At 57.3% G+C, this 16,273-nt stretch overlaps 1 protein-coding gene across 8 annotated transcripts in view; it reads right to left on the bottom strand.

Annotated features, from left to right (window-relative positions):
- The window catches only part of LOC131420539 (nuclear pore membrane glycoprotein 210-like), a 109,832-nt gene that overhangs the window by 15,151 nt on the left and 78,408 nt on the right, over window positions 1-16,273 (bottom strand). For 7 of the 8 annotated variants that reach the window (XR_009223567.1, XM_058566669.1, XM_058566678.1 and 4 more), the window contains 10 exons: window positions 14,587-14,715; window positions 13,382-13,509; window positions 13,152-13,287; window positions 11,600-11,662; window positions 11,177-11,356; window positions 8,468-8,548; window positions 7,273-7,461; window positions 5,888-6,046; window positions 2,951-3,042; window positions 1,144-1,318 (listed from right to left, as the gene is read on the bottom strand). Coding sequence is in view for 7 of the 8 variants with exons in the window: in XM_058566669.1 (XP_058422652.1) it covers window positions 1,144-1,318; window positions 2,951-3,042; window positions 5,888-6,046; window positions 7,273-7,461; window positions 8,468-8,548; window positions 11,177-11,356; window positions 11,600-11,662; window positions 13,152-13,287; window positions 13,382-13,509; window positions 14,587-14,715 (1,332 nt within the window). In the remaining variant the exon portion in view is untranslated. The remainder of the gene's footprint in view (window positions 1-1,143; window positions 1,319-2,950; window positions 3,043-5,887; window positions 6,047-7,272; window positions 7,462-8,467; window positions 8,549-11,176; window positions 11,357-11,599; window positions 11,663-13,151; window positions 13,288-13,381; window positions 13,510-14,586; window positions 14,716-16,273) is intronic. The other variant, XM_058566661.1, reaches the window with a different exon arrangement.

Raw genomic sequence — 16,273 nt, 5'->3', positions numbered from 1 at the left:
CCCCAAATTCAGTGGTGCAGTGACGGGGACACAGCTGGTGCTGCTCAGTATAAACAGGACGAGCCCACACTTGCACACACTCAAAAACTAGGGTGGAGGGTTCCCTGCCAGCCATTCACCTTGAAACAGAGAGACACTGATTAAGGAAACACGTCTGTGAGCCAGGCCAAATCTAAACATGAAAGTGGTCATGTATTTTGTTATTAGGATTCAGAAAGTGGCTGTGATGAGCTATGGAAAGAAAATCCTTTTTTTTTTGTGTGTGTGTGAGGAAGATTGGCCCTGAGCTAATATCTGCCAATCCTCCTTTCTCTGCTGAGGAAAACTGGCCGTGGGCTAACGTCCATGCCCATCTTCCTCCACTTTATATGGGATGCTGCCACAGCATGGCCTGAGAAGCGGTGCGTCGGTTCCCACCCAGGATGTGAACCGGCGAACCCCGGGCCGCCGCAGCTGAGCACGAGCACTTAACCACTTGCGCCATGGGGCCGGCCCCAGGAAAGAAAATTCCGATCAAGATAAACCCAGGACCCAACCCAAGGATGCCCACGGAGAAAGTCCCCGTCGCTAAGGAGCACAGGACGGCAGAGGGAGCCGGGAAGCACTGTGATGTGGCCCAAGGACCACAACCCCAGCTGGCCCAGCGCGGCTGAGAGCCCAGACTCAGCTCAATCACGGGCCAGCTCGCGCACGTCATTCCCACTCGGAGGCCGCTTCCTTGCCTGTAAAACAGGTCCCCTAGCTCTCCAGGCTGCCATGTACGTAATGAACTGACTTCTGGGTCAGGTATCTAGCACACGACTCCGCTGCTTTTAGGCGCCTGCCATGTTCCAGGCACCGGCTGGCCGGTCAGACCCGGGGTGCCGGTTTCAGCAAATCACAGACCTCGCTGGGCCTCAACTTCCCCGTCTCCGAAACGAGGTCGTCACAATCAGTCATCTCCAGGATCTGGGCTCTGACAGCCAGAAGACGACGTGGCTCTTCACCTAGGACCTTTGCCCCCGAGTTATTCTTAAGTAAGTTCTGACACACAATTTCTCAGCTGGAAGGTATATACGTTCACTTTTACACCCACAAAGGGAAAATAGTACCTCGGCACTGTTGATTTCATTACTCTAAAAAGCAGGGAAACCATGATCCTACCTTTACAGCAATGGTGATGGTTTGGTTGGCCCCGAAAGGCTCTTGGGCGGTCACTTCGATTGTGGACCTCCCGATCGCAGACCCCGACGCAAGGAAGCCTTTCTCGTCAATGTGCACCAGGGGAACCTTCTCGGGCCCATCCAGGACACGGTAGCTCAGAGATGCTGCGCCGTCCCTTTGGAAAACAAAACAGACCCGTTCTGACAGACAGTGGCAGCAGGAGTGGCTCACAGCACGGGGCCCGGGGTTCCCAACTGCTCCTAGGAGAAGAAAAGGCCCAATCGTGGCCCCGCTGTGCATCAGGACCACGTGCTGGCACCCCGTCTGCAGACTCGTCCGTCACCAACAGGAACCTAATTTGGAAAACCCATGGTTCCCAGGAGAGCATCGCTTCCCGCTCTTGGGAGCAGCGCGCACCACAGGTGGTCAGGGGGAGGGTGGAGTTTCATGGGACATTTGCCGGAGAGATTGTTTCTGAGGCCAATTGTTTTCAGCTTACTAGATAAGGCAGCCTGGCGTGGTGGAAAGAGGCAGAGCTTTGAGGGAGACAGAACCCGAAGGCAGTCCCAGGGCCCCCACGAACAGCCGTGTGCCTGCAGGCACATGGCGTCCCCTCTCGGCCTTGGCTTCCTCAACTGTGAAAATAGAGCAATCTATTTCCAAGGGCTGGTAACGAGGTAAAAATGGGCAAGTTGCTCAGAAAGTGGTTTGCAAAACTGCTGATAATGTGCACTGGGTAGAAGACAAATTATGCCGTATTTTAGGCTCTTTTACATATTCATTAATATACTATATGGGAAGCAAAGGCCTCTAGCTCCCAGGGCTGGCCCCCTCTTGACTCTCTCTTTATACCCCAGCCCCAGAGACCCTCCTCAGGTGACTTTAAGCAAATATCATTGCCTCTGCCATAACTTTCATCCCCTCGTCAACTCCCTTCTCTTAACCTGCAGAACTTCTATGCATCCTTCAAGACCCAGCTGAAGCATCTGCATCCGTGACATGCCTCCCCTAAATCGTCGTATGGAAGGCCCTTCCTTGGGCTACAGCTTGAACATTACACCTCATTTCCTTGTAGCTCTTCTCACACTGAACTCCTCTCTTCCCCACCAGACCCCTCAAGGGCACCAGCTGGCATCCATCTCTGTTCCGGAGCCTAACACAGAGCCTGGCGTTTAGACGCTTTTGGCTGAACTAACACCACGTGTGTATGTCATGAACACGTCAGTGCTTATGGTCCTTACAGTCCCCCACTTGGCAGCTGCAGTTCACACGCAAGTCACTGGCATCAAAGGCGTCCCCTCTGAAACCGAGGTAGGGTGATGTTTGCAGGCACGCTTTAAAACTGCGCTTCCCAGACGTGAGCGTGCAGCCCCGTCGCCCGGGGACCTTGTGACCGTGCAGATCCTCACTCTGCAGGTCCGGGGGGTGCCCGGGATGTGCATTTCAACATGCTCCCGGGTGACGCCCACGCTGCTGCTCCACGGACTGCGCTCTGAGCGGCAAGTCTTGAAGACACAGGGGGTCTGAAAATTGAACACTCTCAAGTCGGTCCTTTTACCCCTTTGAAGGACCAGATTTCAGCAGCAGGCATTAAAAGGCTCCTAGGCTCCAGGGAAGAGAAGAGTAGAAGGGGAGGGCAAGTCCACGGCGAAGAGGACGAGGAAGGCAGAAGCTGCCCGTTTCAAACACAACACCGAGAAGGTGCACAGTTGGCTGGAAGCATCCTCGGCTGCTGACAACCCAAAGGAGTCGGCGGGCGTGAGCGCAGCACGGCCGTCTTGCTGACAGCAAGCGCTGAGTCACGCACCTGTTTGTCTGAAGCTTTATACAGGAGTTGGGCGACATCAGGATTTGCTCTGCTTCTACTTCAGGGTTCAGCAGCAGCAGCTCTTCATACACCTGCGACAGAGGGCACGTCGTAGTTCCTGCGATAGACTGGAATCCTGTCCAGGATTCTGTGTCTCCCCCCGCAGGGAGAGCCCAGGGGGCCCAGGGATGAGACATGCTCTTGCAAGCACCTGCCAGGTGGCTGGTGACGTGCCAGTGAGGGCTGACCTTTAGGAGAGGCCAAGGGCATGACGAGAAGCAGGCAGGCAAGCGTGTGCCCTGATGGCAGCTGCCTCCCGGAGCCGGAAGCAGGGGCCTCTCCCCCAGTTCCCGGGGAGGAGACTTGGTTTGCCGGGATGTGTACACGCGAGGCAGCATGTGGAATTATAGGGCCCAGGGTCTGCTCGGCTGTAACTCTGCCAGGTCTGAGCCTGGAGAAAGTTCCATCTAAAGGCTCCTTTCTCTCAGCAAGACAGCCTGCTCCTCGTGGTGACCAGCTCAGAACATGCCCCATTCCACCGCTTGGCCCTTATCTCGCTCCCCTGTCCTGCCACGCTCTCGCAGGATCTGCAGAGAGCGCGTGTGGGGCCTCGGTGAACTCAGGCCAGCAGATGATAAACCTGATAATGTCGGATGGAATCTGATCCTGTCGCTCCCCAGGGGCCCCGAGGCCCTGGATGGCTCCAGAGCCCCCGGCGGCAGCACCTACCCCAGAACTCCAGACCCCTCTCTGCACGCATCCTCATGCGCCCGACACCCTTCTAAGGCCCCTTCTCTGAGGACCCTCGAGCCTGGATGCCGAGTACTGCTTTGAGCCCCTCCACCCCCGGCTTCTGATCTGATCAGACCAGCTGCATTCTCCTAAGGGCCAGTGCCTGAGATCGTCTGAACTGACGGGTGATCTTCCAAGAGGAAACTGGCCTGACTCCCCACCTCCCAGCACCGCTGTGTTCTGAGCATACATTTAAGCCTAGATTTCCTTGTCTGTAAAATGGGTCTAAAACGAATAATCCTTGCCATGCCTGTCTCGAAGAGCTGTGGGACGTGTGTGACACACTGAGCGGCAGCACTTCCTAAACGGTGACTGACAAACGGCCCTGGGAGCTGGACGGGGTTCTGTGTCAGGCGAGTCCTTCTGCCAGGCAGGCAGCGTCCGGAGTGACGCAGCCTCGTTAACTTCACCTTGGACACACAGACTGTGCAGGAAATGCATGTACAAATACGTTCCCTCCTATTTTTCCTAAGGAAACAGGTATTCTCTGTCATCCCTCTTTAGATGCAGGTGAAGGTACAAGAGATATCTCCCTCTCCGTTAACTGTCAGAAAAGCAACAGCACAAGCATCATGGTAAATGGCAACTGATCTTCAGCCTGTCAGAGAGACAGCAGGGAGCGGTGGGGCCTGTGGCCAACGGGAGAGAACAGCTCTGTCAAGGGGAGGCTGCTTCCCATCTCCTGCTGATTTTGCCATGTGGCAAAACGCCATGTCTTCAGGACAAGTAGCATATTCGATTTTTATACAAAGTCATCCTGTTTTTAAACGTTGGCAACAAATAAAAGCTGTTTCGAAGCACTGAGACCAAATACGTCTCTGGGCCAGATCCAGCTTCTCTAAGTTTCTGAGGTACTCAAACTCCTTCTGCTGTCAGCTAGGGAAACTGAGGCACAGAGCTGTTAAGTGACCCAACTGGGGCCACAGAATTTGGAAGTGCAAACCCCTGTCTTTAATTCCATGAGAGGTGCCAGAACTTAATTTTACTTTTAGCCAGGAAGAGGATGTCTGTATGTGTTTACATGTCTGTGTGTGTTTGTGTGTGTATGTGTGTGCACGTGCAGGCAGGGGTGAGGAGATGGGTAAACAGGCATTTCTTTCTTTGAAAATCTGCTTCTTTCCCTGATTGGGCATGTGCCTGCATTAGAAATGGTTTATTTTTTCTTGAAGAGGGCGCTGGAACCTGTTTCTTTTCTCATATTTCTCACTCTCAGTTTTTCTTTGCAATTTAGGGGTCCCGGGGGTTCCTGAGTCCCAGACTAGCAGATTGGGGCCCTTGAAGCTAGAAATGTTCTTCAGAGGCAACTTGTCCCCTCCCGGTTTTACAGAGGGGCCCAGGGGGCGGGGGAAGTAGGAGGGAGGCTGGAGAGAGACTGGGGGCCAAGCCCTGAGCCGGAGAAGGACGCTGGGCTCTGGGACCTGACTCAGCCTCCCTGCACCCTCTGGGGCTCTGCACAGGCCAGCTCCCTCTCTGAGGCTCGGTTTCCATCTGTCAACCAACGGGCTGCCCACACGGCACAGCCCTCAAGGCCTTTCGGGGGCCCCTGCCCACTTGCTGGAACCTGGCGAGGGCTGCTCCGCCCCCTGGGGCCACAGGCTCATCGTCAAGCAGCGGCACCCGCAGCTCCTGCCCCGCAGGCTTCACGGGAGCCCCGGGTGAGCGGCGCTGAGCAGTGGGAAAGCACGGCTGCCTCTGGCAAGTGCTCTGTGAGTGTTTGTGAAATAAATACAGTTAAATGCATGCCCAGCTCACACGATTTTCCAGCCTCTTCCTCTCGAGAAGGCACCCCAGATGCCAAGCTCAGAACCGTTTGCTATTTTTGGAACATGTCAAGCTATTCTGTCAAGCTATTTCGGACCTCCAGGACTCTGCAGGGGCCATTCCCTCCTCTGGGCCTGCTGGCCGACCCCGCCCATCCTGCAACGTCACTCCTCTGTGGAGCCCGTCAGCCCGCCTGTGAGCCCCCAGAGCACCTCATCCACCCCCGACCCCAGACCCCTGCAGAAAGAGCACTCCTCGGGGGCAGGGCCCCCAGCCCTGCACCCACCCGCAGTGTGCCCACACGGCCCCTGAGAGGAGGAGACGGGCTGCGGGGTCGGCACTTACCCTCCCTCTAAGGGTGGCTTCTGCACACCTGTCCTTTACCTGGATTTGGATCTCATCAGAGAGTTCTCTGGCGAGGCCATGCAGCTGCCCAGCTGTGGGGTCCAGGGCCTTGACCACCACTCTCAGCCCGGTCCGGCCTTTCACCCGGCTGTGCACGTTCATGGCAAAGTTGTACTGTGACGGGAGCCGGAGCGATGCCTGGGACAGACAAACACGTCTTCAGGGAGAGCCCCAGGGCCCCAGCACCCTCCCAAGGGCAGAGCCGTGCAGGATTCCCAGATTCCCTGACAGCTGCCTTCCTGATCTCAGAGGCTGCTGCCTTCCTGCACTGCTCAGGGCCTGCTAACCCCGGGGCGGCAGCCCACAGTCGGCCCAGCACCAGCGCAGCACGCCCCAGCTCAGTTTCACCACGTTCACAGGTGCTCGTGGAAGAGGCTGGGCCACCCCACACAAGCCAGCATTCTACGGCAGGACCTCTTAGAGCCTTTAGCGTGTAGGAGTGGGTTATGAATCACTAAGAGGGACGCGAGGCTTGGCGGTGCTCCCCCGGAGGGCCCCCTGGTTTGGGGTGTCTGTGAATAGGTCACACTGCCCAGGTACCACGCGAGCAGTCTGGGGATGCCCCCGGCAGTGGAGACAGGACCCTGGCCCCACCAGGTAGGCTGGCAGGCACTCGTCCTACACTAGAGGAGCTTCGGGCAGCCTCTAGGCAACCCCATGCCCGTGCCTGGCGCCCTCCCCAGCACCCCCCCACTGTCCACAGATAAGGCAAGAAGAAACCTCCCAGAACCACCCCCACTCGGGTCCCGCGTGACCTGGGGCTGCAGCCTAGAGTCCCCAGGGCTGGCACCAGTGCCGTTTCCCCACTGGCTCGCTGGGCGACCCGGGGATCCCCTTCCCATGGCTGGGCTTGGTTACCACTGGAGGGTTAGTCGGTTCTCTCCAGCACATTCCACCTCTGAGATCTGAGAAAGGGCTAAGTCCCACCAACAGAGGGCTAAGCGGAGGGGAGGGCAGCCTCTGGGATAAACCTGGAGAAAACCCCCAGCTGCCAAGCGTTGTCTCAAAAAGGGGTCAGAGGCTGGAGACCAGGGACCCTGACCAAGACCCTGTGACATTCTGGCACTTTCGTGACTTCCCTGCAAGGCCGTCATTTTGCTGCCTTCTGTCAGGAGGCTTACCCACTGAGGGCCTCTGTAATGGTCAGCAAGAACGTGCTGGAAATGAAAAGCGCTGTGGACAGGCCTGGGTACTGCGAGAGGGATCGCTGGGAGCCCATATTTCTGGACCCCAGCAGGCGTGAGAGTCAAGGAAGGATGCAGGGGTATGAAAAACGTGGCGGCAGCATTTGGGAGAAAGAGTCCTGATGAGCCTCGAGAGGGGCAGCGAGGGACCAGGGCCCGCCTGGGCGTGAAGGTGCAGACCTCGTGTGCAGAGACACTGGCCTGGGATGGAGGGTGGTGCTCGGGGTGGGTGGTTACCTCGTGGTGCCGCCCCCGGATGTCCACGATGTCCCGCTTGGTGGCCGACCAGTGGAAGGTCAGGCCTGGCATGGCATCGCCGAAGGAGAAAGGGTTCTGGTCGTTGGTGATCCCGGTGATGTAAACCGGCATCTATAGGGAAGAGGCCAGGCCCCGTGACCACCAGGGTCCCACCGCCGGGAGGGCCCCGAAGCCCGGGGGCACCGCCCGCACGGCCTCTCCACTGCCCGGGCACCTCCCCGTCTCCTTCGTGCAAGGGGAGCCGCGCCCGGCTCTTCCCTAACCAGAGACGGACTCGGCAGGGTCCGATGAAAGAACAAAGCGTGAAACGCGAGACGGAACGAGCCCCTCCCCACCCTGTCGTCCCGGGGCCCAGAGCCCCGCTCCTGAAGCGACCCCGGGAGCTCTCAGACGCCTGCAGCCCTGGCAGCACGGCTCGCCCCGCCCCGCAGCCCCTGCTCCGCGCCTCTCCCTCCAGCTAGCATAGCAGGGGCTCCCCGCTCACGGGGGATGGGCGCGGGTGGGACTCACGGTCTTCCTCCCCACGCTGACCCAGCGCCTACCAGACGGCACGGGGAGGCGACGCAGCCCAAGGGCAGACAGACTCGGAGCCCGGCCGCCCGCGTGGCCTCCCGGTTCCGTCGCTGACAGCGGCATGGCCGGGACAGCCGCCTCAAGCTTTCTCGTGCTCCCTTCCCCGCCCGTGACACGGAAACGGCACCGGCAGCTACCTCACGGGGTGGGCAGGAACAGCCAGTGACCCAATGCACAGAAAGCTCTCGGCAGGGGCACGCCACACAACCGCCGGCTCCTGTCACGTGCCGGTGCCGCCCCAGGCGCGGGGAGACGGGGGCATCGCTCAGGACCGCCCCCCAGAGCAGGCGAGGACACAGGCACGAAGCGAACAGGGGCTTCGTGCTGTGAGAGGCGCCGCGTCCTGGAGCAGGAGACCGCGGGGCAGGTCCCTTTGGACAGTGAAGCGGAGCCCGCAGGTCCCCAGGGTGAGCAGGTGAAGGGCATGGAGAAGGCACAGTGTCCCAGCAGGGGCTCCCCCAAGCTCTTCCGGACCCAGAACCCAGAGCCTCAGACCCGGCAAGAGGCTGCTCAGACAGCACAGACAGGAGGGTCCCCGCCTCACCTGGGTCCCCGTCCTCATCCGAGTGATGGGGGCGCGGATCCTCACCGCCTGGAGAAGCAGCACCTCCACCTCCACGAGATCCTAGGAAAAGGGCCCTGGGGCTCAGGCTGGCCGGGGTAGGGGCGGTGTGCGAGGGGCGGTGTTTCGGGAGGGGACTCGCCAATGAAGGGGGCTCCTGTCACGGCCAGCTCAGGGTCACGTAGCTAGAAGGCACCCACAGGGTGTCCAGCACGAGGCTTCTCTGCCTCAGGCTACCTGGCTTTGTGGGTGGCTCACCCCACATGGATCTGGCCACTGCCCTCCCATCCCCTTGGGGGGTCCCCGCCTGGTCTTCTGAGCCGATAGACCTGTCTGATCCAGATGCTCCAGGTGAGCGCTGCAGAGACTTGGGGGCAGTGACTGGGGACTGTTCTTCTCTAGGCTGGGCAGCCCTCACAGGACAGGTCTCCAGACCCTGCCAACCCCAAATCCAGCTTGTCGAGCTCTCTGAGCAGAGTACAGGGATGAATGCAGGAGGCAGGCAGAGTATGAATAAAGCAGACCTTATACCCTCCTTCATTCTGAACTCTGTATTCCTATTAATCTGGCCAAAGGCTAACTTGATTGGCTTATTCATAGTACTCTTGAATCATGCTGAATCCAGGCTACTAGACCCTTTTTACACGTGCTCATGCTGAGCCCAATTCTTGTGCTTTGTGATCTGGGCTAACACCTAGCAACCAGTAGGCTCAATAAACACTCATTCCTTTCCTTCCCTTGGTCCTTCCCACTGCTCAGTCTCCTCCTGCCAGTCCTGGCCCCTCCCTCAGCCTTGGGTGCTGATTCTTGGACAGACGGAACTAGAAGCTTCTGACCAGAATCACACATCCTCCGTGGACACGCGGGCTTCAGGCTGAGCCGCTGCCTACCTGGGCTCAAGGAGACGCCTTTCAGATGGAGCTGGTGGCACAGCCTCTCCATCTGCCAAGGGGCACCAGGACCTTCCCCCAGCTCCCCTCCCGACCTGCCAGACGGGGCTGCAGAGAGGGAGGTGGCCCGCAAGGGCAGACCTCAGAGAGGAGTGCTGGCCAGGGGGAAACACACAGCTGGGGGCCCCTCAAGCTGAATCTCCAGCCAGCTGCTGTTTCAGCCACCTGGGCCCCCAGGAGAAGAAAAAGGAGCCAGTTCCTAAAGCCAATCCTTTCTTTAAAGAGAGAAAATGCAGGGCCTCCCTGCTCCTTCGTCTTACTCTCCAAGACGTCTGCCTGAACCCTGCTGTTTGCCACAGGACAGATTTTCATTCCAATGCCTTGTCTTTAGAAAATCGGTAGGCAGCACCAGGGCATCCACCCCGTGATGCAGAGGGACTCTGTGGTTTAACTGGGGTATGAGGAGAGACACTGAAACTGTGGGAAAGGGAGTAAGTCAAGGAGCTCAACGTCGGATCACAGGCAGCCTCGGGGAACGAGGGCACGTCAGCCTCCCCTGCTCCGGGGCGGCACCCACACCAGCCCCCTGGGTGCCGTGTTTAGATGAGTCAAACTCGGGGGGCTCGCGGACTGCTTTCAGGGGGCCCAATTCCCGACAAGGAAAGGGATGACTGGCTTCTGAAAAGGTTCTTGTCCACAATCATGTCACACAAAACAAACGCTGTTCCTAGAGCCCAGGTGCCGGCCCCACAAAGCAGCCCCCCTGATGCAAGTCACCACAGGCAAAGGATGTCAGGAGAATCCAAGCACCCTGCGCCCTTCTCAGGAGGTGGAAACCATCTCCATCTCCATTCTAGAGGCCCAAAGACGGACCCACCCCTGGGAAGGAAGGGAAACCATCAGACTTGGAGACACTAACTCTCACCTGCTCAGAGTCAGTGCCACCAACGCGGGGCAGGAAGGCCCTCCTGGGGAGAGGACTCCCCTAACTCAGCCTTCTAGCATCTCTGCTGACCCACGAAAGCAATTAGTGAGTATCCCTCCGTGGGCTGAAGGGACTGGGGAGAGAACTGCACCTCCAGTGGAGCAAAAGATATTACTGGATGACCCAGGTTTGCTTTTTCTCCTGGAAATACAAATCCAGGTCTGAAACACTATTGGTGTTCAACTATCCACGCTTACAGCAGCTAAGCCAGCACATGCATCTGAAAACCCACACTGCAATCCACCAAGTGTGTCAGAGCCAACAGCATCCCTCCTCTTCCATCAGAACATCCCCAGGCTCTGCCTGAAATGAACGGACAAAAGGCTGAGAGCTCTGACGTCAGCCGTCCCGGATGAAGTCCTGGAACCCCTATGCAGCGGCCGTGGGCCACTAGCTGGCTCCTTAGGCCCCTCATCTGCAAACAGAGACAGCAGCAAAATGCACGAGGATGCTGAGGACTAGAGGAGGCGAGTGCACAGTCCACTATCACAACCGCTGCCACCTTCATGCACTGGATGTCCCCAGGGCAGGCGCTTGGAGACCTGTCCCTTAAGGAGCAGCTGGGGAGACTCAGTCTGGAGAAAAGCAGCCTTGGCGGTCCAGGTGCCCCCAGCTGGCAGGGCCATCCCAGGCAGGGGTGACAGACAGGGGCTGTGGACTTAGAGGGCAGAAACAGGACCCTCAGAGAGGGGTGGGCCTCAGGAGCAGAGCCCAAACCCCGTAAACAGGGCGTCCTCCCCGTCACAGCTGGCCAACTCGCCAGTGTGCCCCATCACTAGAGGGCCCCGTGTCCGCGATGGAGCCCACGCCCGTTACCTGAGACACGGTGACGAGCTTGCCGGTCTCAGCGTCCACGGCCTGCACGACCCCTGACACGGTGCCGTTGCCGATGGCAAGCCCCCGCACCAGCCCGGCGCCGTTCACCACCGCAACGCTCTCATTGCTGATGGAGAAGAGGATGTTGGACTGAGGCTGAGGGCCGCCCTCGGAGGTGATCTGGAACGGGGAGACACAGCAGTGCCCGTCAGCCCCCGTTCTCCCGGCCAGCCCACACCTTGTCCTCAGAGGGCGAGGGCGCCAACGCCCTGGAGCATTCCACCTTAGCCGTTTCTGATGCCCAGGGTGGGCAGGCATGCCTAGAGCCAGGGCGGGGTTAGGCGGCAGCCCGCATTGCTGATGGCATTGCTGATGGTTGGCCGCAGGTGGGGCTGGGGCAAGGATGTGGTGTTTGGCTCCTACCTGCATCATGGCCCCAGTGATCAGCGTCACCTTCCTGGGCATCAACCTAAACGGGGGAAAGACCTGGGTGTGGAGACACAAGACAGAAAGGGGATTGTTGTGTTCCAAGCTCACGCAGTGGGGCGAAATCCACACCTCATGTCTTCAGGGAGCGAGAAACATGCTGTGTGGACATCACTCCTCTGTGGAGACTGACTGGCGAGGGTCTGGGTTCGGGCCAACTCTGGTGGAGCCTGAGCGGTTCCCACAGGATCTCATCCCACCCCCGGCCCAATGATCCACGTTCTCGGTGGCGGTGGTGGGGGGCATGTTCCACTGTGTGAATGCCACGTGGGAACCTCGAGAAATGTGCACTCTCCAGCCCACCCAGACCTGCGGAACCAGGTGGGGTCCTGCGCTCTACCAAGTCCTCCGGGGGACTCCGATATATGTCCAAGTTTCCAATCCACTGTCTTCCACATTTCCCCAACACCTCTTTGGAAGGTTGCCTCTTTCACCAAATTTCTCCAAACTTCTACTGACAAATTACCTTAGAATAGTTCTCTACTTCAATGCCCTAGAAACTTTTCAGATGAGGAGAGCAGGGCTCGGGGGGCAGGGTCGAGGATGCCCCGTCTCTGCAGCAGGGCAGAGTGCCAACACCCTCCTTCCGCAGCCCCAGGCCCTCGCCTGGCAGGAGCGGTGGAAGAGCTTGTAGGGTGAGCAAACGCGCTGCTCGGCCAAGGGGCTGCTTTGTGCCTGAGGACTAGTCTCTGCAGGGCCGCGCTGCTTATGGGCAGAGTGAACTCCTGTGTGCCGGGAGAAGAAAGGGGCGCTTCCATCTGCAGGCACGATGGCATTCACCGGCTTTACAACACAGATTAACATAAAGACCACCGGCCCCTGTGTGGCCGAGACCCACGGCAGGAGCCCCACAGTTTAGTGCTGCTGCGGAAGGATACGCTTGGACACGATCTCCTGGCCACGGCTGCCTTGGGCCCTGGCGACTGTGGGGCTCCTGTCAAAACCTAACACCACGAGACAGCCCCACGTTACACACTGAGACGATGCCGGGGGACGAGAGAGCTCCCTCATGCAGGAACTGCTTGCTCCAGGAGCTCCTGTGACGGAAGCCCATCACTTCCAAGGGCCCGTTCTAAAGTTCAGACTGTGTGTCCACACACGAGCCCAAATTTGCCTGCAGCTTCTACCCAGCCATCACTTGCCGGCACTGCAAGGGTTTAAAGAACGTCCTGCCATTCCCTTGCCGTGTGACAAGTCGTACCCCTTCTCTGAGCTGCATCATGTCCCCTATGTCTCAGAGGGGGATGAACTCAGCCCCTCCCTCCGGCGCTGCCCCCCAGATCCCCCCAGATGGGACTAGTAAAGGCTCCCTTTCAATCAGAGGACGCTGTACGGCACTGTAGGCTTTTCATTTGGCCTCTCCACGGTGGCTTCCCGGACTGGCTCTAAAACTCCCCGCCTATCACAAAAAAGACATACTCCCCGCTCCTCCCGTGCATGCGGCAGGGGCTGCGCTGACCCCGTGCAGCCTGAAGACGAGCAGCTCTACCTCGATCTGTTGTGGGGCCGCGCTGATTCTCTGTCCGGCTTTATCAGTCACGGTTGCAGTGAGACTGGTCTGGCCAATGGCCACGCCATGGACGCGGAACGTGGCAGTGTAGTGGTCGAGGGCCTCGTCAAGGGCCCTGGAAGAGAAGGAAGGGCTGGGACTTCTCCACCCGGACAGACTGGTCGGTGCTGTCCCCGAGATGCCCTCCTCTGCCCCCTGGGAGGACTCACACCAACGTGACGATCTGGGAGGCTGCTCGGAGCTTCAGGTCCATGAAGGCAAAGTATTTGGCCAGGAAAGGCTTCTTGTGAAAGTCCAGCACGCGGACGTATGCCTTGACCGTCTTCCCAATCTCCACCTACATCGTGGGGGACAGAGACTCAGGGGTCGCCACTGAATGGCCAATTCCACCAGTGTTGGCACCCTGTGACGTTCTGAAAAAGTGTTACCAACCTCAAACCCACGCCCTGGGAATCGGGCATAGGCCACCCGAGTCGACCTCCAGACTATCAGCCCATCAACAAATGACAGTTAAGTGCTTACTGTACACAAGGGCCTTGGGGATACTCAGATGCATACATCACACTCCCCACTCTTAAAGAAGAATCTAGTAAAAGAGATAAGCCACAGCTTAGAACGGCAGCAGGCATACAGCAGGAGTTCAATAAGCGCACAGTGACGCACGAGCTCACACCTGGCAGCATACAATACACACAGTAAGACTCTTGTAGGAAACGAGAGTCAGAAACGCTTAGTGAAGACACAGAAGTCTGGTCCGCACGTAATCAGTGGAAATAAGGTCATAGGGGGAATATTCGAGGCTGTGTGAGAGAATGCTGGCTTTTTAAGTCGTGCCCATTCTCTCCACTCAGGAACACAGGAACCTGACAGCAGCACTCTGCAGGCCTCGCTGCAGTTACTTCAGGTACTTGGAGTAATAAAAATTGCCTATTTACATTAAAGAAATGTCTAGATCTATCACATATTCGTTTTGCAAAAGCATTTGGCACTAGTGAGTTTTACTGATTTGCCACTGAAATTCCGGAGAATCCAAAACATACATACTGGGGAGAAAAATTCCTGTTCAGCAAGGTATGCGCCTGGCTGGTTAGTAACCCGCGCCAGCAGGAGGACAGGAATTCCCAAGTCAGGGCTAACGTGGAGCCAGCTTCAAGGGGGATTTGCAGCCGAGCTTTACTGATGTCAACTGGAATGAAGAAGCACAGCCTCAGGGGTTACTCTGCACTGTGCACACACAACAACAGAGGCGAGAGACAGCGGCGCAAGCTCGCGGCAACCTGGAAGGGGGGTGGAGTGACGCAGAAACCAGGGGAAAAAGCAGAGGACAGGGGGCAGACACTTCGCACAGCCGCACCGGGTTCCCGGTTTCTACAAATCAGCAGAGCGGGAGCCACGTCAGCAAGCTGGCACCGACCTTGTCCACTACGCGGACATACAGCTCCCGAATGTCTGAGACGTGAACGGCAGCCTTGGCCGGGGCCGGGAAGGCTAGGCACAGGTCATGGATCATGATGGTCGACGTGCCCGGGCGCAGAGGGTGCACCTGCGAGGGCAGAGGTGGACTCGGTTACGTAGCTGCTCACGGCATCAGCCTATCACCCACAGGACGCCACCTCCACAGACCTCCGGGCCAGGGCTCGAGGAGTGGACAAGGAAAATCCTAACCCAAATATCACCCTGCCCACCCCTCATCATGAGCCCCCACCGCCAGGGGACAGGCTCGGGTTGCAAAATGCTGGTGCTGGGATAATCTCAGAGAGAGTTTATTTCAACTTTGTACAACTTACAAAGAGAAGGAAATGGAAGCTGCTCAAAGAGCCTGGGGCACACAGCCACTTGGAGGCAGAGGGAGGATTCAAACCCGCATTCCGCATCTCCCATCCAGGCCACTTGCCCCTGCAGCTCCCGGAACAGAAGAGCACCCCACAAGTCAGGGGCGGGCAGAGCAGGAGACAGCTGCTTTCCAAAGGGAGCCCTCACGCAGAAGTTCCAGTCTGCTCACAGAATCATAGGACCTGGGAGCAGACCGTAGGGGCCGCTAGGCTCTTCAGTGTGAACTCTCTGAGTCTCGTTCACCTCTGCAACCCCAGCTGTTGGAAGTCGAGACTCATAAAGTGTTCTGAGTGAAGGGACACATCTGAGCTACCGTTTCCCAGTCTTGTAGTGCCAACGAGCGCCTTCCAAGGCTTCTCTTCTCTCCACCCACTTCCAGGGATCTCGCCTTCCGGAGACTCTCTCCCTTGACAAACTGCATCAGGACCACTCCCACCTGCTGCAGGGGGTGGGCATTCACACACTTGGCAGCTGTCTTTTAACATGCCTCTGCTGAAGGTGGGCTTGAAGCAATTTATACTGCTCGGTGTGTATTTAAAGGGGGTGTCTGAGGGGCCGGACAGGTGGGGGCAAGTCACGGAGCTAGCGGGTGAGCCCGGCGGGCTGCCTCCCACCTCTAGCTGACCTTGGCTTTGTTGCCTGTGGTGTGTGGTCTTACATTCATTTTGCGGAGGAGATGTGTACAGTGAGCAGTTCAGTGTTTGCAAAGCTAGAATTTCAATATCAAGAACCTGTGGAAACTGTCAATTAAACGAAAGACAACCTATGGAAACAAAAAATATTTGCAAACCATATATCTGATAAGCAGTTAATATCCAAAATACATAAAGAACACATACAACTCAATAGCAAAAAAACAATCCAATTAAAAAATGGACCAAGGACCTGAATACATTTTTCCAAAGAAGACATAAAAATGGGCAACAGGTACATGAAAAGATGCTCAGTTATCACTAATCATCAGGGAAATGCAAATCAAAACCACAATGAGATATCACCTCACACCTGTTAGAATGGCTGTCATCAAAACGATAAGAGATAACAAGTGTGCAAAGATGTGGAGATAAGGGAACCCTTGTGCACTGTTGGTGGGAATGTAAATTGGTGCAGCCACTACGGAAAACAGCACGGAGGTTCCTCAAAAAATTTTTTAAAAACTACTATATGATCGAGCAATTCCACTTCTGGGACTATCTTCGAAGGAAATGAAAACACTATGCTGAAGAGATGTCTGCACCCCTATGTTCATCACAGCATTATTCACAACA

This window comes from Diceros bicornis, chromosome 2 (assembly GCF_020826845.1).
Source record: "Diceros bicornis minor isolate mBicDic1 chromosome 2, mDicBic1.mat.cur, whole genome shotgun sequence".
Classification (NCBI taxonomy): Eukaryota; Metazoa; Chordata; class Mammalia; order Perissodactyla; family Rhinocerotidae; genus Diceros; species Diceros bicornis.
Note: the sequence above shows the minus strand (reverse complement) of the source record. Positions and strands in the feature narration are given on the sequence as shown.